The sequence below is a fragment of the Arvicanthis niloticus genome, chromosome 8 (assembly GCF_011762505.2).
Source record: "Arvicanthis niloticus isolate mArvNil1 chromosome 8, mArvNil1.pat.X, whole genome shotgun sequence".
NCBI lineage: Eukaryota > Metazoa > Chordata > Mammalia > Rodentia > Muridae > Arvicanthis > Arvicanthis niloticus.
The window spans coordinates 63,362,933-63,384,945 of NC_047665.1; the positions used below are offsets into that span (position 1 = coordinate 63,362,933).

At 41.4% G+C, this 22,013-nt stretch overlaps 2 protein-coding genes across 7 annotated transcripts in view; one reads left to right on the top strand and one right to left on the bottom strand.

The window, feature by feature from the left end:
• Positions 1–804: 804 nt before the first annotated feature.
• Rpp38 (ribonuclease P/MRP subunit p38) lies at positions 805–4,830 on the top strand. 4 transcript variants are annotated; one of them, XM_034510365.2, is made up of 3 exons: positions 808–989; positions 1,909–1,972; positions 3,906–4,830. In XM_034510365.2, the coding sequence occupies exon 3, from the start codon at positions 3,916–3,918 to the stop codon at positions 4,747–4,749; it is 834 nt and encodes a 277-aa protein (XP_034366256.1). In that variant the 5' UTR covers positions 808–989; positions 1,909–1,972; positions 3,906–3,915; the 3' UTR covers positions 4,750–4,830. The 4 variants fall into 4 exon arrangements, with proteins under 4 accessions (XP_034366257.1, XP_034366256.1, XP_076795605.1 ...); XM_076939490.1 differs by lacking the exon at positions 808–989 and adding an exon at positions 1,007–1,129; XM_034510366.2 differs by lacking the exon at positions 1,909–1,972 and having other exon boundaries at positions 805–989.
• A 96-nt stretch (positions 4,831–4,926) lies between these two features.
• The window catches only part of Nmt2 (N-myristoyltransferase 2), a 44,759-nt gene continuing 27,672 nt past the window's right edge, over positions 4,927–22,013 (bottom strand). For all 3 annotated transcript variants that reach the window (XM_034510274.2, XM_034510276.2, XM_034510275.2), the window contains 9 exons: positions 21,463–21,581; positions 21,286–21,377; positions 21,062–21,178; positions 19,418–19,588; positions 18,228–18,336; positions 11,155–11,325; positions 8,878–9,045; positions 8,433–8,570; positions 4,927–7,722 (listed from right to left, as the gene is read on the bottom strand). In XM_034510274.2, coding sequence (XP_034366165.1) covers positions 7,702–7,722; positions 8,433–8,570; positions 8,878–9,045; positions 11,155–11,325; positions 18,228–18,336; positions 19,418–19,588; positions 21,062–21,178; positions 21,286–21,377; positions 21,463–21,581 — 1,106 coding nt within the window. In that variant the 3' untranslated portion in view covers positions 4,927–7,701. The remainder of the gene's footprint in view (positions 7,723–8,432; positions 8,571–8,877; positions 9,046–11,154; positions 11,326–18,227; positions 18,337–19,417; positions 19,589–21,061; positions 21,179–21,285; positions 21,378–21,462; positions 21,582–22,013) is intronic.

Below are 22,013 nucleotides of genomic sequence, written 5' to 3' on the forward strand. Positions count from 1 at the left end.
AATCTACTTGTGATAAAATACCACAGCACACTTTCCCTGTAAAAACTACAACAATCTTTGACGAAAAGCAACAGTTTTTGTTTTGGGTAGTAATGAAAATGGAGAAGCTAGACCCTAAATGTTAGTCTAAAATGAGCAATGAAGAAAAAGAGGACGATAAAGGACCTGAATCCTCCCAAAGTCAGAAGAGAAGGACAGAAAGGACCAAGAAACAACAAAAAAATCCTGTCAAGTGTAGCCAATAGAATCTTTAATCTTTAGCACGTTATTTCATTGTTTTACAGTTGTTTGTAACTTTCCAGTGATTTGTTTCATAACTTTTTTTGGTCTTTATTACTGCAGGAGACACAACAGATATTGCCAGAATATTCCGGAGTACTGCTGTGGATCTGAAAGCAGCCCTTATTTTCCTTTTAGAGGGCTCAAGATTCTCCACATAAATTGTAATTACATACAACCCTATAAACCCTACTTATTTGATTTTCTTGGCGCGGGGACGTATGCAGGGGGATGGATGGCTCTAAGGGCTGGAGCTTTGCGTCCCTAGAACGAAAAGAGAGCGGGCCAGAGTTCCAAGGCAGAAGCAACTGGGATAAAAACGGAGAGCCAAAAGGAGAGAGAATCCTCTCTCGGAACCAGGCTCCAGGAACTGCTTGGTTCATCATCTTTAGACAACCTGTCAGAAGCGAGAGTCTGGTTACTGCAGCAACCACAGACTCTCGCGAGACAGGTAATACGCCTGCGCAGTGCTGCTCTAGAGCTCCGTCTCCGGCTTAGGGATTTTACTGAAAGACAGTTCTGTGTCGCCAAACTACAGCTGACGTCCCTTACTGGAGTGACGTAAGGCGGACAGACAGGTAGGCGGAGCTCGTGTTCTGCGCACGCGCAGTGTGGGTGCGCGTGGAGCCGGCGCCGTGGTCCCTGGTGGTGACCGAGTTGCTGTAGGAAATCGATCCGTCACGTGGTCTCCGCGGGTCGCTTCTGCACAGGTGGGCGCGTGTGTGCCTGTGGTCCGAGTCCCAGCCCGTGAGCACCCGGATCACCGCGGGGCGGGGGTCATCCGGTGCCCCGACTCCCTGAGGGTCTTTCCGGTTGGTCTCACAGTCGGAGGCTTTCCTTCCGTCGCGTGGTGAGACGTGGGACGTCATCCCCCGAGACCACGGGAGCTTCTCTGCTGCTGACAGCCTTTCCAGGGTCTCTCCAACTGTAGCATCTCTGTCCGAACTTCCTTTAATAGTCTTCGGGGATACCTCGCTCCTCGCTGCCCGCTTCCTTTGGAAGGAATTTTTGTTGTTGTTGTTGTTTTTTTTTTTTTTTTGGATTTTTCGAGACAGGGTTTCTTTTTATAGCCCTGGCTGTCCTGGAACTCACTCTGTAGACCAGGCTGGTCTCGAACTCAGAAATCCGCCTGCCTCTGCCTCCAAGGAAGTACGGGGATTAAAGGCGTGCGCCACCACTGCCCAGCAAGGAAGGAATTCTTTAGAGAGCGGTTGTTCACTGCTCTGGCTTTAGAGTGAGCCGTTTTTATTACTCGCAGAAGCTTTTTGCTTTGCTCAATGCCTAAGGGCCTGCATCAAGGATAATTCATAATAATTTGATAGGAGAAAAAAACCCCACGTGGTATGTGAGTGCTACACCAGGCACACTGTACATTGAATAAGGACATGAAAAACCAAAGGCCTCATTTAATGGCCAGAATCTGTAATATACGTGGTGGGTGAAATGCGTGATAGTGGTGTTAAAAGGTAAACATTTTGAGTCTGCAGTTGATCCTGTAGGCAGTAGCAGCTTGTAGACATAGTTGGCAAGGCACGTGTGCAAGCTCTGTACTAGTAAGCATTTTTAAAATTCGTATTGCATGGTGGTCACTTTATGTAGACTTGGCTTTTTTTTCATCTCCCCTTCCAGGTTCTTGAGTTATCAGTGAAGTGCATCCCAATCTTGCAGTCTCTTGGTTGCAGAGCATCTAATTGTGAGTGTCTTACACTGCCGGGCTAGGCAGATACAGTAACTGACTTGCACTTTGGCAAGAGCTGTGGTGGGACCATTTGTCTTGCTCACTGGTCATTTTACCTATAGCTAGATGCCAGCTGCTGGCAGTCACCTCGATAGATTTGGATAACCTGTTCTTGAATCTCTGAGCTTGTGGGAAGCATGCAGCTAATGAGGGATCGACTGGAATAGTGCAGTGCATTGTGGGGAAGGAAGCAGTTATTAATATCTAATGTCTGTAGCAGTGGGCAGCACTGACAGAATCAAGATTGCAGCTCTTACTGGGAGTGAGTCTGCAACACCATTTCCAAAGGCTGTCCAGTTTGGAAATGCCACCTATCCCATGCCAACACCTCCAGATGTTGGGCAGCATTTTACCAGCACCTGTGGTGCAGCTGTAATCCCAGAAATTCCAGCTCGGTAAGCACTAGGGTGAGTCAGCCATCTGACTATTCTTAAAAGCCACAGGTTGTTTCTAAGATGGAGCCATGATTAAAGGAAGTCTTCAGAAAAACTAGCTATGAGTTGTACAGTGAGTCTGCTTCCTAATCCATGCCAGGGAACTCTATAAGTGTGTTAGGAACTAGGTATGTGGAGAAAGTGCCCTGAATTAGAGGAGCCTTAAGCAGAGGGGACTTATTTTGTCAACTGGGTCTTTATAGCTCTAAGATGAACTCTAGGAAGGAGACAGCTGAGAGGAGCAAGTACAGTTGCCTTTGGGAAGGATACGCAGAATCTGCATGAATGAATGCCTGACAAGAGAACAGTTGACAGCATCCTAACTTGTCCATAAGGCTAGTATGATATAGCCACTAGGAAGAACAAATAAACCAGGTTTTTGTTTTGAATTTGCTTTTGGAAGCACAGCCCGTTTATTTCTCCCTAATGGATTAATCTCTGAATTTCGTCACAAATTTTTCTTATTTTTCATGAAATTGTCCACCAAAGCAGTCATCTTATAATCATGTGAGAGGCAAAGTATGTCTGCATGTTTCAAATGTTTTAGGAACTTGGGGATCACGAGGGAGCCTTACAAAGTTTTACCCGTGGACCTAGATTGTTATTATTTTGATTCTTAAAATCTGACCTGGTTCATTATGAACGTCAGAGACTACCGAAGGTAAGCTGTGTGGGCAGACGCAGGGACTTTGGAGCCCACCAGCAGCTGTGTCTGGAACACCGTGTGCCTACTGCAGTAGCTCACTACATGTGCTTGTAAATGAATGAAGAGGGGCTGACAAGATGTTTCAGAGGGTGAAGGCATTTATACCCCCAAGCTGTGACCTGAATTCAACCCCCTGGGACTTACACGGAGAAAACCTACTTTGATAGAGCTGTCCTCTGACCACATGTGCTGGGATATGACCCCAAGCCTAATAAATGTTTTTAACATTCTTAAACGACTGCAAGTCCAATTAAGAGTTTGGAAGATGCTAACATACCTGTAAGATTAACACCAGTCACTCTCAAGTTACCTGTTGTATTATCATGAAAAAAATAGGGGGAATTAAAATTACTTCATCTTGGGGGCTGGAGAGATGGCTCAGAAGTTGAGAGCACTGGCTGCTCTTTCAGAGGTCCTGAGTTCAGTTGCCAGCAACCACATGGTGGCTCACAACCATCTGTACTGGGATCTGATGCCCTCTTCTGGTGTGTCTGAAGACAGCTAAAAATTACTCATATGTATAAAATAAATAAATTTTTAAAAATTACTTTATCTTGCCACAGAAGTTATATGAATGATTACCTAGTTTGGCCTATATAGTTAGACTTGCTGTAGCATATCAAAAAAAAAAAAAAAAAAAAAAAAAAAAAAAAAAAAAAAAACACAAAAGACAGGAGAATATAACCAAAATATTCTCAAAACATGCATTGCTAATATAAGAATTTCATCATTTTGCTTCTTTTCAAAGGGTTTTCAAGATGGCTGCAGCCCCTCAGGCACCAAAGAGGGGATCTATTCGGAAGACTAGACCTCTGGTTGTAAAGACATCACTGAACAACCCTTATGTTATTTCCTGGAGCACCTTGGAGAGAGAAGACATACACTTTATATTACAGACACTTGAAGACAAGTTTAAATCGATTGGACTTCAGAAAATTGAAGATAAGAAGAAAAGGAAAAAAGCAGCTCTTATAAAAAAGCAAAGATGCGGGCAAGAGGTTGAGATCAGTGCGGATCCAAAAGAGCCTGATGGGGATGTGGTGTCAGGGTGGACACCTGTGCATGTCAGAAAACAGCTGGTCATTGGTGTTAATGAAGTCACCAGAGCTCTGGAGAGGAATGAACTGCTCCTGGTTCTAGTGTGTCAGTCAGTCAAGCCTGCTATCATCACCTCACACTTGATTCAGCTGAGCTTAAGCAGATCTGTTCCTGCCTGTCAGGTACCTCAGCTCAGCGAGAGAATTGCTCCCGTTATTGGCTTAAAATGTGTGCTAGCTTTGGGCTTCAGAAAGAACACCATGGACTTTGCTGATGAAGTAGGAGCCATCATTCCCAAGGTGCCTAGCTTAAATGTGCCATGGCTTCCAGATAGAACCCAGGATCCCATAGACAGTTTAGAGACTGAACCTTTGGAAAGCCAGGACAAAGAGATTTTGGACACTTCATTTGATGATCTTACAAAACTCAGTAAGAGGAAGCTTGCTGAAGGTGGACAAGCAGCAATACTACAACCCCTTAAAATAAAGAAACTCATTCCCAACCCTAGTAAAATAAGAAAACCACCCAAAAGTAAAAAATGCATTTCAAAGTAGTTTTGTATGACTTGTCACTTCATGTAAGGCTATGGTCTAAATAAGCACCGAAACAAATAAAATCAAGTGTGTTTACATGTATTCTTAGGATCTGGCATGGCGCTATTTTTCTCTTTGGGTAGGGCAGATATGCTGAAACTTAAAACCATGAAGTACAGAAAACACTCAAGACAGTGATTAACAAAACCAAAGTTTATTAAGACTAATGTCCATGCGCATATAAATTCACTGCTTTAAAGGCTGGTACAATGCTTGCTTGCAAGAACATCAGTTTCCTACAACATTTCTCTATGAAATGTGGAAAATGGCCCACAGACACGGTCTAGCAAGGTGGGTGAAACAACTGAAGAAGGCCCTCAGCTGCAAGGAGAGACACTAAATGCTAAGCAGTACACTGTCTTCAGAAGCGGCATGTCATTTTAACTTTGTGGTAATTTGGCCTTCCTTGTAGGTAAGCATTGACGCAGGCTTGGGAGAAAGGCTTGGTTGATAGAAAAAAAAGCCTGATAAGGTTGTTTCAATAAGAATTCCCTCCCTGCACATCATTAGTTTCCATGTAATATATAACATCTATTCAAGAGTACATTAGGGGCATAGCTCTCTGGCAGAATATGTGCTTACCAGCACATACAATCCCTGGCTTGATCCCCAGCACCAAAAACAAAAGTCAAAGCAAACAAGACTACAAACTGCAAACAAAACCTAAGCCAAAGCTTACTACAGCAGTAACCTAGCTGACATGTGGCAAGAGGACACACAATACAGTGATGGGTCTTTTCAGCTGGGAGTGGAGTTGTCCGTGCTCTACAAATCCACTCTGTCTGGAAATCATTCTGGAATTTAGGAGGTGTGTGTGATAGCAAAACATTTTCATCCCAAGTTTTGGATGAACTTAAGGGCTGTGCCACTTTGTTCTACTTGGTGACAAATGTCCTGTTTCTGAATGGAAGAAACCTTACAGCACAATTTGGATATAGAGTATAGGGCAGTGTATAACTCGAGACTGTTGCTTTTACACTTAGTTTTTATAGCTATTTTATATCCAAGCAGTTGCTCTGGTTACTGATTCTCTAAAATACTAACTGCTCATGTGCTTAAATTATGAAGACACCACTGTTAACGATTAGTGTACTTAAAGTGATAGTTCTATAACAACTGCAATGTGCAGTAAACAAATCTCCAAAGGAATGGTTTGACAGCTTCCTCATGAGGTAAGTAATAAATAAGCCCATGACAAAATTCTTACCTGAAAACTCAATTTGAATAAGACATAAAAATGAGTGCAATAATTGCCAAAGAGCTGTAAATCCAGATTGACTAACTCACTCACCTACTGCTTGGCTTTCTACACAGTGCTGCAATCAATAGGTAGTTTCATTTTCTGTTAAAATTCGACATGGTTGGGCATGGTATAAAGTGAGAAGAAATCTATCATGTGTCTGGGAACAGCACTGGTCCCATTTCTGCACCACTTGTGGGGCCCAGGTGCCCCCTCTAGTGGTGTTATTAGGGATGGCACAATTTATGGCCTATTTAGGACCTGTCCACAGGAGGCCAGAAAGCAAACATTTTAACTTTGCAGGCAATACATACAGTCCAGTCTGTCACAACTACTTGATTTCCCTTTGTAGCATGAGACAACCATAGGTAGGATGTAATGAAGATGTGTCTGTATTCTGATAAAATGTTTGGATTTCATAAGATTTGCATGCTACAAAACATCATTCTTTGGACTATTTCCCCCAAACATTAAGGAAAAAAAAAAAAGGCCATTCTCAGTTTGTGAGCTGTAGAGAACAGCCAACAGGTGAGACAGCCTACAGGTCACATTTAGTGACTCCTTTCTAGTAGGGAAGGAAATGCCATGTTGTCTGGACTGGAGCGGAGGCACTGTAGTAAAGGCAGGAAGAAGTATCTACTTTGTGCATCTGACTCAAAGGCCCCGTCTATACAATGGCCTTGTTTAGTATTTTATTTTCCCTTGGATTAGTGGCAGCATATACACATATATGTACACTGTGAAACTTGGTTTTCAAATTCTAGGTAAAAACAACATCCGTAACAAAATTATGAATACTTATTTACAAGTAAGACATTTTCCATTAGCATGACAATTTTCATGATAAATTAAAGTCAGCATAAAGGAACATGTGCAATTTTGCATAATAAAAACATTCAGACCATCTGTGTGCTGACAGCACTCCTACACTCCTCTGGGCATTTAATCTGACCTTAGAGCTTTGACTTCCTTCCCCTCAAACATCCTTGCCATTGCTGAGAAATAAGATTGCACAGCAGCCCCAAGGTCTGATCAGTCAGCTGTGTACCCTCTAGTGAGCACATTGAACAATTGCCCCAAACTTTGCTTTTGAAACGATTCACTGGCCTGCTGAAGAGCAAAAGACAAACCTGTCTATGTCCTGATTTGGCTACTATGCTTATGGGATAATAAATGTGCTAAGTCACTGGTACATTTTCATATTGCTCCTTAAGTATCTACCACATGTCAATTCTATAAACATTCCCAGTAGCATCATGTAAGGTGATACACATATGGATCCTTGTTCTGTTTTACAAGTATATCACCATTTTATAAACAGAAAAGCAGCAGTGACTCTCCTAACAGCAAAATTTTTCTTAACATGATGCTGCCACTTCTGTTTGGGTCACAGAGACAGGCCCACTTCTAGAGTGGAAAGAAAACATCCTCTCTTTGCCATGAGAGCTCTGTAGCCACCTTTAATCCCTCCCACATGTTAGTCAACAGCGGAGACTGGCTCCCAACACCCTAACTAGAAATGTGTACAACTGGTCATCTGTACTGATTGTTAGCAACTACTTCAGTTTCACTCAACTTGTGCTTTTATTCTTCTTTGGAATGACAGTTCCAGGCATCACTAAATAGAATATTAACAAATGAGAATGTCAGCCTTCTAGAAATAACATATCCATCTACTGTAGAACAAGTCCAACCTAAAGAAAGAAAAATGGGACAGTAAGACCAAATGCAAGAGGAAATGAAACTATAATACTGGGCAGTATATCGATCAGGGTTTTACAAAGTCCCTTTGAGGGCTGGAGAGATGACTCAGCAGGTAAGAGCACTGGCTGCTCTTCCAGAGGACTGAGATTCAATTCCCAGCCCCCACATGGCAGCTCACAACTGTCTGTAGCTCCAGTTCCAGTGGCTCCAACTCCCTCACACAGGTAGGCAAAACACCAATGTACATAAAATAAAAATAAATAATTAAAAAAAAAAAAAAGGTCCCCTTGAACTTCCAAGCTGGCTAAGAGGGCAAAGGCACCTATCACACAAGACTGATGACCTGAGTTCAGTCCCCAGAGCCCTGGGAGAAGAAGAGGACTTCTTCAAAGCTGTCCTCTGATCTCCATATATGCTGAGGCATATATGTATCCATCCCCCCCCCCAACACATGTAATAAAAATAAATAAAAAGCCCCCTTCATCCTAAGGGGGGTGTGGGTACGGAATTGTCTTCTTTCTCCTCTCTCCCTTTGACCCACACCTCCCCCCACCCCCATACACACACACACACACACACACACACACACACACACACACACACACACACACACACACACAAATTAAAAACAGTAGAAACAGATAAAGTCCCTTTATCCTGAAGGAGGCTGGTATAGGACTGATGCATCAGGCTCACTCACCTTTTCAGAGTCTGTCCCTGGACACCTCCAGTTGTACAAATAATACTGTAAGTTGCCATCTCCTACACCAAACTTGAGTTTTTCCAAGAAGGTCTTATTTTCCATCAAATCTAGTGCATTGAACACATCAAATCCTTTCTGCCAATATAAAAAGTTTAAAAGTTTATTATACCAAGGTCTTAATGTGTTCTTTGTAGTATATATTCCTGTTAACATTCAGTTCCTCTACAGTAATTTAAATAGGCACTTATAAGAAGGCTAAGTACCTACAATGTAAAGCCTCAGACTAAGTACCATCTTAGAAGACTGTATTATAAAGGCAGCTGGGGAGGGAGCTGGAGAGAAGGCCCATGGTTAAGAGCTGCACTGCTCTTGCAGGGGACCTTTCTGTAAGTTGGTTTGCTTAAGGAAACCCAAGTAGTCCAAAAAGCAATGCAGCACTCACCAACTTGGCTATAATGAGTGCATCGTTCATGAGGTCCAGCAGGGGTGTCTCTGTGTGAATGTTGTAGAAGGAATAGGCAGCCTTGAGGCTCTTGTGAGCAGGGTGGTGCATAACCGTGGAGGGGAGCGTGTAGAAGCTCAGGAAGTCAGTCAGCTTCCCACTTGGACTCTGGTGGACAGAAGGAGGCAACAGTAGTAAATGTCTTCTTGAACAAGTATTTGATCAGCTGAGGCTGACCTCTGACTTATACCCAACTTTCTGTCCAAACAACTGAGGCTACCCTCTCTGTAACCCAGTTTGAGCCCTTCATGCTGGGTCAAGACTAAGGAACAGACAGTTGGAAGTTTAGCTGAAGTGCTAGGGGACTGCACGCTCTTCCAAAGCTGGTCCTAAATGGGAAGTTTCTCCAGGCTGACTGAGGAGTCAATGTACCATGCTGAAGGACAGTGACAGAAGTAGATCTGCAGCCATCCATGCTGAGGACCAGGCTGCCTTTTCCACACACACTGAAGCATCTATATGGGCTGCTGTCTGGAGGAATCAGGGCTATATATGGAGCTAACTACCGAATGGTGAACAGAACACAATTCCAAAGAACACGGCCATCCAGTCTTGGTGTCTGGCACATTTTCTTAGAAGTGAATAATGAGAGCTAGTTATTTCAGAAAAAACAACAAGAAAAAAAAAACAAAACAACAACAACAAAAAAAAACAGACAAAATTTGTTTGCCAATGATGAGTTTTAGTTCAACAGAAAATTTCTGAATTCATAATTAATCTGAAATAAATTGTGTGTGGTGGTGTACATTAGTAATCCAACTCTCAGGAAGCTCAGGAAGGAGGATCATCAGGTTTAAAGCCAGAGGCTAGAGAGATGACCCAGGTTAGACTCCTAGCACGCACATGGACATTCTCAACTGTCTATAGTTCCAGGGGATCTGATGCCCTCTTCTAGCCTGACATGCATGTAATGCACAGATATACATACAGGTAGAACACCCATACATGTAAGGTAAAAATAAAAAGACTCTAGAAGCTAATCTGAGCGGCATAGCAGGCCTGAAATATACCCTGGCCTACATATTGAGACCCTATCTCAAAAGGGAAAAAAACAGCAATTATCCAAAATAGGGTTAAATTATGCACCCATTTTCAAATCTTCAATATTTCATAGGCAGTATCTTCTTCATATACTTCAATCAAGGCAGTATGTCACAACTAACTGAAAGCAAAACTAAGGATAGGACCAAGGGTTTTAAAAAATGTGAAATTCTTCATTCACTAATTTTTAGGAGGAAAATTCGTTTTCAGATATGGGATGTTCTTTAGGTAACATGCAATGGATTTACTTTTGTTATAACATGGGGACAAATGCCAAGATCTTATTACGTTCTGAGCACTGTAAATAGCTACTGATCTCGCCTATCAGAGTGACGCCCTCTGGGGCTCTGAGTAACTCTTTAGAGTGGACAACTTACAAGGTTCTGGAGACACACAGGTGCGCAAAGATTGGTGTACAAAGAGGTTGACAAGTACAAACTTGGAGACTTGTCTGCTCACTTGTTATTAGAAATGCCTTGTGAGTCATCCTTAACATGGGTCAGTCTCTCCATAATTGCCCTAACCGTTGGTCCTGTGATCATATGGCCAACAATACTTGACAGTGCTAAGTAACAGTTCTGTGCACAAGTAATGCAAGCAAATTCCCAGAATCACTTCGAACTGACATTCTCTGTATTCAATTGCTTGCCAAGGTCAATACCACTTTCTTGGTCCAACCTTACTTCAACCCACTGAGCTTCCAAGTGAGACAACATCTGAATAACCAATTCAACAATTTGTAAAACAAAGCTGAAAAAAAAAAAAACAAAAAACAAAAAACAAAAAAAACCCATGTAAAATCCATCTAAGTAAGCATTGGTCAGAGTATCTAGATAGCTCCTTTTCCTTCCCTCCTTGAACAAGAGTTGAGGGACCAAGTCTGTGGCTTGTCATCTGGATCTAATGGCAGTTCATGTCCAGCCAGTTATACATACGTGAAAGTATTAAACTCTGGAACACAGCTGTCTAGGGTGACCGATTATTAGCTTTTCATAATGAGAAGAGCAAACTCACAATGGACAACAACAAAGCAGCCTAGCTTCCCATTAATAACTAGTCCAGGCCTGTACGCAGCAGAGGCAGAGAGCCATGGAGGAAAGCTATGGGCACACTATGACCCTCCTCAAAGACATTTTAACCTGTTCTCAGGACTAGCTTATCAGCTCATCTCTTTACCTCCACTACGTAAGTGTCGATGATGTGCTCCCTGGGGAGGAACCAGTGGGCCACTTCCTCGTCATCCATGACTGGAGCTAGATGAAACTGCTTCAAGTAGATGTTGATTAGTTCTCGGACTGCTTTGATATCTTTTGGTTCCATCGGTCTCAGACCTGAAGTCTTTGTAACCTTGTTAGAAGGAAAACAAAGCAAAGCCAGAAGTTAAATAGAAGAAGAGTAAATGAAATCACTTTGTGCTCAAAGTGTGGCCCGCAGCCCTGCCTAAGGAAACTTGTCAGAACTAGACGCTTGGCTCTAGACTTGCTTTAGTCAGTTAGAAGCATGATCCACTGAAGCCTGAAGCTGGCTCTGCAGCTGGGCCTACAGAATCCCAGCTAGTAGAGAGGATAAGGCATGGGAACTAACTGCAAGGTCAAGGTCTTACTGGGATACACAGTGAGTTCAAGGGCAGTCTGGGCAACTTACTGAAACTGACTCTCAGAATAAAAAGTAAGATGATGAGGGCTGGTGAAATGGTTCCAGGAGTAGAGAAGCCCACTGCCAACTCTGAGCACTTGAGGTCCACCCCCAGTACCCACAGGGCCAAGGAACTCATCTACACTCACGCACTGGGCAAATGTGTGATATGCACTCCTACCAAGACAATGTTACTAAGCAATGTGTCCCACCTTCTTATCCAAACAAATCAAATGGAACATTATGAGCTGATTTATATGCCAAGAATTTAACAAATATGAAAAATATCATCAGATTTTATGCTTTTTCCCCTTGGAGAAATACTGGATAATTTTAGAAGTAGTGTAAATATTGCTAATATACTTTTTTGTTCTCAATTACTTGTAAATATTTCTAAATTAAAAATCCCTAGTGTCTAGGAAAAGCAAACAAAAGCACTTGTCATGAGAGCCTGACAACCTGGACTTGATCCTCAGAGCCCACAGTTTTATAAAGGTCAGATGCTGTAATGTGCATCTATAACCAACTCTACAAAGATGTCCTCTGACCTCCATGCATGCACCATGCATGTGCATGCACACAAAGACAACTAAATAAATTAAAAAACAAACAAACAACAAAACTCCTAAAATCAGATTATAATTTCTGAAAGACCCTACATAGATGTCCAAGAAAGAAGACCATTCCCCCCCCCCCCCCCCCCAGTGGCACCTGTGATCAACTATTACCCGGGGATTTCCAGGGTTCTGTGACCAACAGTATTGACTGATTGCTAATTAGTGTGGTCCATGATAGGAAAGCTGGCAATGAATGCTTTACACTAACAGGCCCAGGAGCTCTCAGATAAGGATTCACAACAAGCTATTCAAGGATGGGGTATGTAGTCTTTATAAAGATGCAGAACCTCAACTAAAATACCATTCAATTATCTAAAGTTGGAGAACTAAATCCCTGACACTGAATATGCAGCTCACATTTTTACTCATCTTTTCATGGTTCTCAAAAGATTAGAAACATCCACTCTCACTGAGGATGTAGCTCAGTGGTAAAGTACCTGCTAGTGTGCACAAGACCCTGGATCAAATTCTAGTATTTTGCAAAACAAAATGTCCAGTCCCACCTGGAAACAAGTAAAATAAAAATACATTTCTGAATGGTAGTTAAAGACCAAAACCATCTAAAATATGTCTGTATACCCAAGTCACAGAAAAACTACTTCCTCTTGGGCTGGGTTATGTAGTCAGTGTAGAATTCGCGAACAGCAGTGGCACAAAAGACAAGATTACTTTCAGCTATGAAGCTTTATAGCTGAAACAATTATAACTGTCAAGAATATAACTTCAAGAATAAGTGGGAATACCTAAACTGAAGTAAAAATAGGATGCTTTTACAGAACTGAATAAAATACTCATGTTTTCTGGGGGTTCAACATAAAGCCAAGAAACTTTCCTGGTTAATGGGAACATGTTACATTCCCTAAGTAAATTCTGTTTCTGATTTAGGATACTTTCCCAGCCTCCACTAGTAATCTCAATGCATGTAACCACAAGTTTGTGTAAATGTATAAGTTAAACTTAAGAGCTCCACTGAACAGCAAGTATTATCTGTCAAACCACACAGCATGAGCTAACTCAGAGTGCAGGGATTCCAGAGCAGAGCTGGAAGCACTAGTTATGGTTATGATTATGAAGAGAGTTTCTAAACACTAAGATCATAAAGTGTTATTAGACAAAAACTATGCCACATACTTTCATGTGTCCTAGCAAGAGTATTCCTTTTAACAGCACAAAGCTCAGACATGCTGGCTGATTAATCCAGCTTTTTATCTAACTCAAATTCCTTTACTTTTAAGCCCCCTCCCTCCAGCTTTGCTTGGAAACATTTAATGTCAAATAAACAAGCATACTGAAGAGTAAGGAGACATAGAAAGATGTACTTCTTGGGGAAGCCTAGTCTTGGGGGAATAGTAGCCCTGGTGAGTGTCAGGCCAGCTCAGCTCCTACAAAGCAGACTCCATATGCCAAGCTTGTGTTTCCATGTCAACTCTGTGACAGGGTGATTATAGCCTGCCATCTTTTGACAGCTCAGTCTAGTGCATGAGACTATAAATGTTTACTCCCTAGCACAATGTTAGCCTAATAAATGTTAGCATCCCAATTCAGGAGTCTGTGCCTAAGACACACAAAAAAGAACTGTAAATAAAAAGAAAAAAAAAATAGTAAAGATGGCCAAAAAAAAAAAAAAAAAAAAAGACAGAGCCATGGAACAAACATTTTAACCCAGAAGGCTCTTTTTATGCTAAGTGGCACAAAAATAATCTTAAGCACTTTGACTGCTAGCAGCTGTACCAACTATCTTTAATCAAGAGGTGCCAGGGTAACTGCTCTTAAAATCTTTCCATTTTCCATTATCCATACTTTTATCTCTTTTGCTCTCGTCTCTCTTTTTCCAACCAACTACTATGTGAATTAATTTATATAATCAACATGACACAACTCAGAGTAACCTGTAAGAGGAAACCTCAACCAAGGAATTGGCCAGATGACATTTTTTGTTCTCACTGTGAGGCTTATCTTGATTAATGACTGATGTGAGAAGGAGCAGCCTACTATGGGCAGCACCATCCCTAAGTAGGGTGGCCTGCGCTATAATAAGAAAGCTAACTGAGCATGAGGCAGAAAATGAGTCAGTAAGCACAGTTCATCCACGATTCTTGTTTCAACATTCCCAACTTCAAGTTCTAGCCCTGATTTTCCCAAAAATGAACTATGACTCAAAAGTTGAAGTGAATTAAGACCTTTCTTTAAACTAGACTACTCTTCATTCCTCTTTCTTATACTTGAAAAAGAAGAAAGACACCTAGAACATGCCAAAGAGATCTGCCTGGATCTTGATAGCTGTTTTCTATTCTCAGTTGTATAGTAATGACTGCACAGTAGGACACTGTGGCCGTTTGAATGTGCTTGTTCCAGGGAGTGGCATTTTTAGAAGGTATGGCCTTATTGGAGAAAGTGTGTCACTGTGGGGGTGGGCTTTGAGATCCTCCTCCTAGCTGCTTGCTAGTCTTCTGTTTGCCTTCAGAACAAGATGCAGAATTCTCAGATCCTCCAGTGCCATGGTTGCCTAGAAGCTGCCATGCTTCCTGCCATGACAATAATGGCTTAACTTCAGAAGCTGTAAACCAGCCTCAATTAAATGTTTTCCTTTGTAAGAATTGCCTTGGTCATGGTAGCTGCTCACAGTAATAAAACCCAAACTAAGACAGAAGTTGGTATCAGGGACTGGGGTATTGCTGTAATAGGCCCGATGGTGCTTTTGTCTGGAAGAATGTGGATTTGGGACTTTGGATTTGGAAAGCAGTGGAATGCTTTAAGTGGGGTTTACTGCACTATCCTAGTAAGAATATGGAAGACTTTGTTGCTGAGATTGACTTGAACTGTGGAAGCCTGGCTCTAGAGGTTTCAGAGGAGAATTTTAGTATGTGGCCAAGAGACTGTGCTTGTGATATTTTTGTGAGGAATGTGGCTATTTTTTGCCCTTGTCCAAAGACTGCCTGAGGTTTAAGTAGAGAGAGTCAAATTAATTCCATTGACAAAAGAGGTCTCAAAAAAAAAAAAAAAAAAAAAAAATCCAGTTTAGACTGTGTTGTGGTTTAGTCTCAAGAACATGTTGATGAGGCGTAGCAAGCTTAGAAAGAAAGAAAAAAAAAAAAACCAAAATGTGTGGTTCAAGTAATAAAAGGACAACAGGAGTGCAATGGGAAGCTGAATCCTGTTAGAGGAGATGAACACATTGAGGGAGTAGTGACAAGATCTCACCCACCTAAGTTATTCTTATGTGTTTGCCATTGAACAAGAAATAGCTCTATCTAAGCATTATTGTTACCTGGTTATTGCTTTCATTTGGACTTTTAATCTGGAATGAGTCCAGAAATGAAGGACATAGGCTTTTGATCTGAATCTTGAAGAATAGTGACCACAAAAAGCTGTTTGCCTTCAGAACAAGATAAGCTCTCAGCTCCTCCTGCACCATGCTTGCCTGGATGCTGCCATGTTGATAATGATAATAATTATCGCCTTGGTGATAATGGACTGAATCTCTGAACCTGTAAGCCAGCCCCAATTAAATGTTGTCCTTTATAAGAGTTGCTTTAGTCATGGTGTCTGCTCACAGAGATAGAAACCTAACTAAGATAGACATCTTCTAGGCCTGACCATGGTACCCCACAGGGGTGTGTAGGAGCAGTCAGGAACAGGACATCACAGGTCTTGGCCTTTCTGGTTGTATGGCCAGGACTATGTGTCAAACCTTCCTAAACCTTAGTTTTTCATATGTTTGACAAGAATAAGTACTAACTTCTGAAGCTGTGAGATTAAATTGAACTGTATATGTAAAAGTATATTATAAACTTAATCTTAATCAGCAAAAAACTCAGTACTTTGAAGAATAACTGCTGCTTCAGAAGGAACCCTGCCAACAAAAGGCACAGGCCAAAATCTGCTTTTAGAACATAAGCCCAGCTACTGGTTCAATTTACCAAACTTTGTTATCTACAGGATTTATTTTTGTACAAAAAATATAAAAGCCAAGTTAGTCCAAAGTACTTTAGCAGCTTATATTTTAACTATCTCAATTAAACTTGGGACAGGTGCTAGAACTGCTTATTCTGTTTGATTTAAGGCAACCTCCATGCACACGAGCGTTTCCCTAGTAAATGACCTGGGCTGCTTTGCACTTAATACATGGAGACAAGAGAGACTCGAATGGAACAGCACTCCTGCCCAGTGAAAAAAATTAGGTATAGCTAAAGCTTTAATTTCAATTCACATACAGCAAAACATCAAACCAAAGATCTCATCCATAGCTTAAAGTGTCTGGACAGTCTACCTTCTAGCAATCATGCCTGATGGGACCTGTTCCTACTGGGTACAGGGGGACCTGGTATTTGCTGCTAACTGATCAGTATTAGTGACTGGAGGTCTCTTCTAGGACTTGGCTGCAGTTATGAGTTTCATCTGACACAGCCCTTCTATAGACTGTTCTTACTGACTTTGATAAGTGAGCTGTCAAACCTCACAAGCAAAGGTTCTCAGGAAACCAGCCAGAAGGCAAGCCAATCCTTGTAACAACCTTCTGAGCCTACTAGTGGCTCTTTCCCAGTCATTTTTTAAAAAAAAATCTGGCACTGGATGACGGACACCAAGATGGCTAGAGGCAGAAGAGTCAGTTTTGTATTGCCTGCCCCTTAGAACCCACATGAAAATAAAAGTGCATGGTGTTTTGCTGAGACAGAATATATACTTTTAAATTAAGTAAAATGAATTAATTAGTAAATTAATTAATTAGTGTATTTTGCCTGCATGTACTTTTGTGCACTCCATGTATAGTTCACAAGGGCCAGAAGAAGGTGTCAAGTTCCCTGGGACTGTAGTTACAGATGGCATGAGCTACCATGGGGGAACCAGTGCATTAACTGCTGAGCCATCTCTCCATTCACAAACAGGATATTTTTATGTAGCTCAGGCGGGCCTTGAACTCTCTGTTCTCCTACTTCAGTTTTGTGAGTGTTAGCATCATAGGAATGTGCCACTATGACTGGCCTAAACATACTGTTTGAAGCTGCTCGGTTGTGAAAATCACCAAGAGAAACAAAATATATCGTTTAACTATACTTAAAATTTTAAAACTAAGACAGTCCTCCCCATTGTGAGCACAGTAGTTTACAAAGATAAAGGGGAAGGGCAGTGGCTTAGCGGCTCTAGCACTGGCTGCACAGACCTCAGACCTGAGGACTGGTCTAGATCCCCAGCACCCACATAGGTCTGGTGGCCCAACTATAATCCCAGCTTTCAGAAGGTAGAGATAGGAACCCTAGGGCAAGCTTGCTGGCTAGACTAACTGAATCCAGATTCAACGAAAAAGACCCCAACTCAATCAATAAGATGAAGAGTGACAGAGAAGGACGGTGACATCAGTCACTGACTTCACATGCAGATTTACCCTGTGGGCACCCATACATGTATGAATATGAACACACACTACATACATCACACAAACAAAACACAAGACAACCTCCAAGACTGGTGCACTTGCCTATAATCACATCCTCTGGGACACTAAGGCATGTATACTTTGAGTTTTTGAGGCCAGTCTAGGCTACACAGTCAGTTCTAAGCCACTATAAGCTACACAAGAAGAATATGTTTAAAGAGTAAATTTTTTAACTAAACTAGGAAAAAAAAAAGAGGTAACAATGGAATATAACATTATTTCCACTTCCCATGCCTTCTCTTTAAATCCAAACCACAAGTTCTATGGTGTTAAGATGTCAGGGGCAGCTTGGACTTTTCTTCCTCATTATTTAAGAAGCAATGCTCAAAAATGCAAAATTCCCTTGACTTGCAGTTAATCACATACAACTCTGAACCCATGAACTTAAGAGACAGACGTTGAAATCCCCACTTTCCTAGCTCTCGGGTCCCACAGTGTCCACTCCTGTTGCAGCAGCCTCCTCTCCCACAAGCACACAAGCACAGCTTCGGTCTGAGGTTTGTACTGCTCTTCTGTATCAAAAGCTTCAGTGGTTGCTGACTCAGAAACGCCCCCTTACTTACATCCGGAAGTCTGTAAAGCTTCATTGTTCTCTGTAAGGTCATGTTTCTACTCAGGTGAGAAAACTTCACCTCCACCAGTTTCCTGGGGTTTAGGGATCGGTGCCAATACCTGGAAGACAACCAAGGTTTCACTTTTGTCTTAGCTGTTCCAGAAGCATCTACGTAATACTGATGTTGTACCAGGCACAGTGATGGGCTCTGGCCCCCTTCCTATGCATTAATTTGTTTGAAGATTAAACAACAAAACAAAACTGACTCATAAAATTGACTTGCTTTATGGGCTTTTATCTCTTCCCCTAAAGAATATTGCATTTTTAATATTTTGCATTTTATTTAATAAAAGAGGTATGGAAATTCTTAATGAGCCTCATGATTTTGTGTGAGGTGAACCGGTAATTTTAAGATCATGAAAATATTCCTGCAAAAAATAAAACAGTATATGTTATAGGAGATACTGTTGACAACTAACTCTGAAGAAGTCCCTGGATTTGACTCTAGTTTTGATATATAATACATTATTTGTACTGAAATATACCTGTGATGTTCATTTTCCTGTTTACTTACTAATGTAAAAACTTAGTAAGTTTTAGCAATTTTATAGTTTTGTACTATATTTATTCCAAGGTTAGCCCTACTTGGATCAAAAGAAATTGTGGAGGGAGATAATTTTTTGACATCTTAAAAGCAGGTTAGTCGAGGAACAGTCTGACTATATTCCCTCTGGATAACTCTGAGAGCCTGGCTAGTTATGACATCATATAAACCAGTTCAAGCCTTCTTAGCCAGCAGGCACATCTGCACTTCTGAACTGACAGATAGTATAAGGTTCCCACACCAGTTTAGACCAGCTGCACAGCAGCAGAAAACTGACGTTAGGTGCTGACAGAAAACAGTAAACACATTCAAGACTGCACTTTGATAGATTTCTCCACGCAGAGATGGTGCTTATTGTTCAAAGAATTAGAAATACAAATTTACCCAGCATTACTGGGTAAAGTTTCCTTTTAATACCTAAAAGGGCTGCATGATATACTGAATATTGGACTCAATGGTTCTACTTTTGTCTCCTTTTCAGCTACCAACAAACTATTATCCCCAGCAAGCCCAAATTCCTGTAGATTATATCAGAGAATGATGTTCTAGCAAGATGGTACTAAGGCCCCCACACCTGATGTCTGTGATGCTATTACCTGCATGTGGCCACAGGCTTAGGAAGAACCACTCCTGCAGTATACACAGCCTGAAAGATGCCTTCCAGATTCACTCTTCTGGTTATTTCTCGAATCAACACTGGGGCTACCCGTTTTGATCTCAGTTTCTTATGGACACAAAGAAAGTTGATTTCGACCATCCTCTTCTCACTGGAAAACAGATGGGACAGTCAGACCACACTTAAAAAAAACAAGGCACGGCTCCCATAAAGTTCCAAAGACAAGACCATGAAAGGCATTCTGTAACATAATAGTCAAGAAAACGAATGCACTATGTAGGCACCTCACAAATTGAGACCATTTTCTATATCCATTGCCAAAATGATCAACTCTAGGCCAGGGAGACTTGGCCGCCAAGATCTCAATCAGAATTTAAACTTTGGTCTATTTTAGATGGTCTAATTTTAGGTGTTGGATCAGATATGCCTCAGAAAGTTCCTGTATTTTTCCTGCAAGATATATAAATGCAGGGGGAAAAAAACTACAACTAAATACATGCCCCCGCCCAGGCCCCCAGAGCCTACTATAGAAATGGTAAGGTATTGTGCAGAATGGAACACAGATTCCCCAAGACCTGAGAAGGGTGGTGATTAGGGAGAGCTGACACTCTTCCAAGCTACCATAAGCCTCCCAGGGCTTCAAAGCTCAGTCCTGACTTTGGGTATGCATGTATTTTATTTAAATCAGAATGTTCTAGGAGCACATGTTCATATCAGTCAGCCAGGCAGCCCACTACGGTAAACAGACATTAGCTATAAGACCTCTGGCTTTCACAGCTGGACATCTGACTTTCAGGGATGGCAATCCAAAGCCAACTGTAACATACTTATCATCTGGAGAGAGTTTATAATTTCCTCTAAAATTACAATTTTTAAAGAAATACTTATTGATGGCTTTGTTTATTCTATACATAATACATACATACATGTGTGTACATGTACGAGATTGAGAGACAAAAAGTGAAAGAAAAGTAAGAAAAAAAGACAGGGAGAGAATGGGCAGGAAAGTAGAGTAAGGTACAGTAGCATAATGAAAGGAAAGACAGACTGCACTACTCTCTCATCTCTTCCCCAACTGTTAAAGAGTTTTTAAGTTTACAGCACCAATGGACAAAGCACTCCTAAACAACTCTCCCGAGCAGTCTTACTACCAGCAGCCATACTGAGCTATTTATCATTCACTGGCTTACTTTGGCACTAGAAGCCCAAAGCCTCAAACATGCTAGGCAGGCACCTACAATTGAGCTACATCTCCTGCCCTCTGGTTTCCTGAGTCAGAATTCTACCACAAGCTGGCAACACCGAAGGTCAATATCTAGTGTCTTCCTCAACAGCTTGCTTTTCTTTGAGACAGGATGGAACACTGAACCTGGAGCTTGCTGATTTGGGTAATTTGGGCATCCCGTATCCTGTCTGTGCTCCTCTAGCTCCAGGATTATAAGTGTGGAGCATAGCACCTGGCTTTGGAGAGGAGTGCTGGGGATCCAAACTCAGGTCTTCATGCTTGCATAGCGTGCACTTTGTACTAAGCTCTGTCACCTAGCTCTGGACTGTGTAATTGTTAAAAGCCTGGTTTAATTATAATTTGGAAGACAAACAAACATGCACAGGCTTTAATACATACCTATCATAAATTCGGATATTTGCTGGGATGGCACTTATGAAACCTACTAACTTTTTATTTGAAGACACTCGGACTCCACAGTGCCACTGCAGACGCCATCCTGGGGGACGCAGAGCCCTGAGGTAGAGAAGAGAAACACACCAGTTAGTATCTAAGATCATAGGAATAAAACAAGACCTCCTGACTCAAGAATCCATCAATGGCCCATGACCAGCCAGGCATACCACAAGAGAAACTCAGGTGAATAGTCAAAGCGGAACATATTGTCATCGTCTTCCACGTAATTCTCATTCAGCAATGTGTACAACTCCTTCAGCTACAAGACAAAGCAAATGTCCTATTTAAGGTGCTCTGCACCTCAGACACATGTGTTTGAATGCAGATGCTGAATAAAATCTTACCACTTCGGCATTACTCAAGTCTAAAGTATCCCACATAAAACCTTGTGGCAAAGAATACGGTTCCTGGCGGATATTGTCTTTGTCTGGTTCAATTGCACCATGAGATGTTATGACTTCATCTAGAGAAATAGAGAAAAAGAGAGGATATTGTATTTCACAGTAGCCTGTTAATCCCAAATAGTCAGAAACAGAAGTGAAAAAAATACTTTCAGATTTAGGACACTTGGGCTCAGAATAATTCAATTAATAATAGTAATATTAATAGCAGCTGTATTAGCACATACTCTATTATATAATAACGGTATTAATAAGATAACATTATTAATAATCATATATTGTAATAATTAACGATCATTGTGGATTCCTTTGGAATGCTATCAGTTAAAACAAAGGAGGAACTATATGTCACCTGATGACATTATAAAAATGGTAATGATTTCTCAGCCTCAGCCCTAGGTTACACTACACTGTCACCACTATAAGTGATATAGGCTTGATACAACAGCCTTAGAAATGGCCTTTCTCTTTTTTATTACATTTTCATACATTGA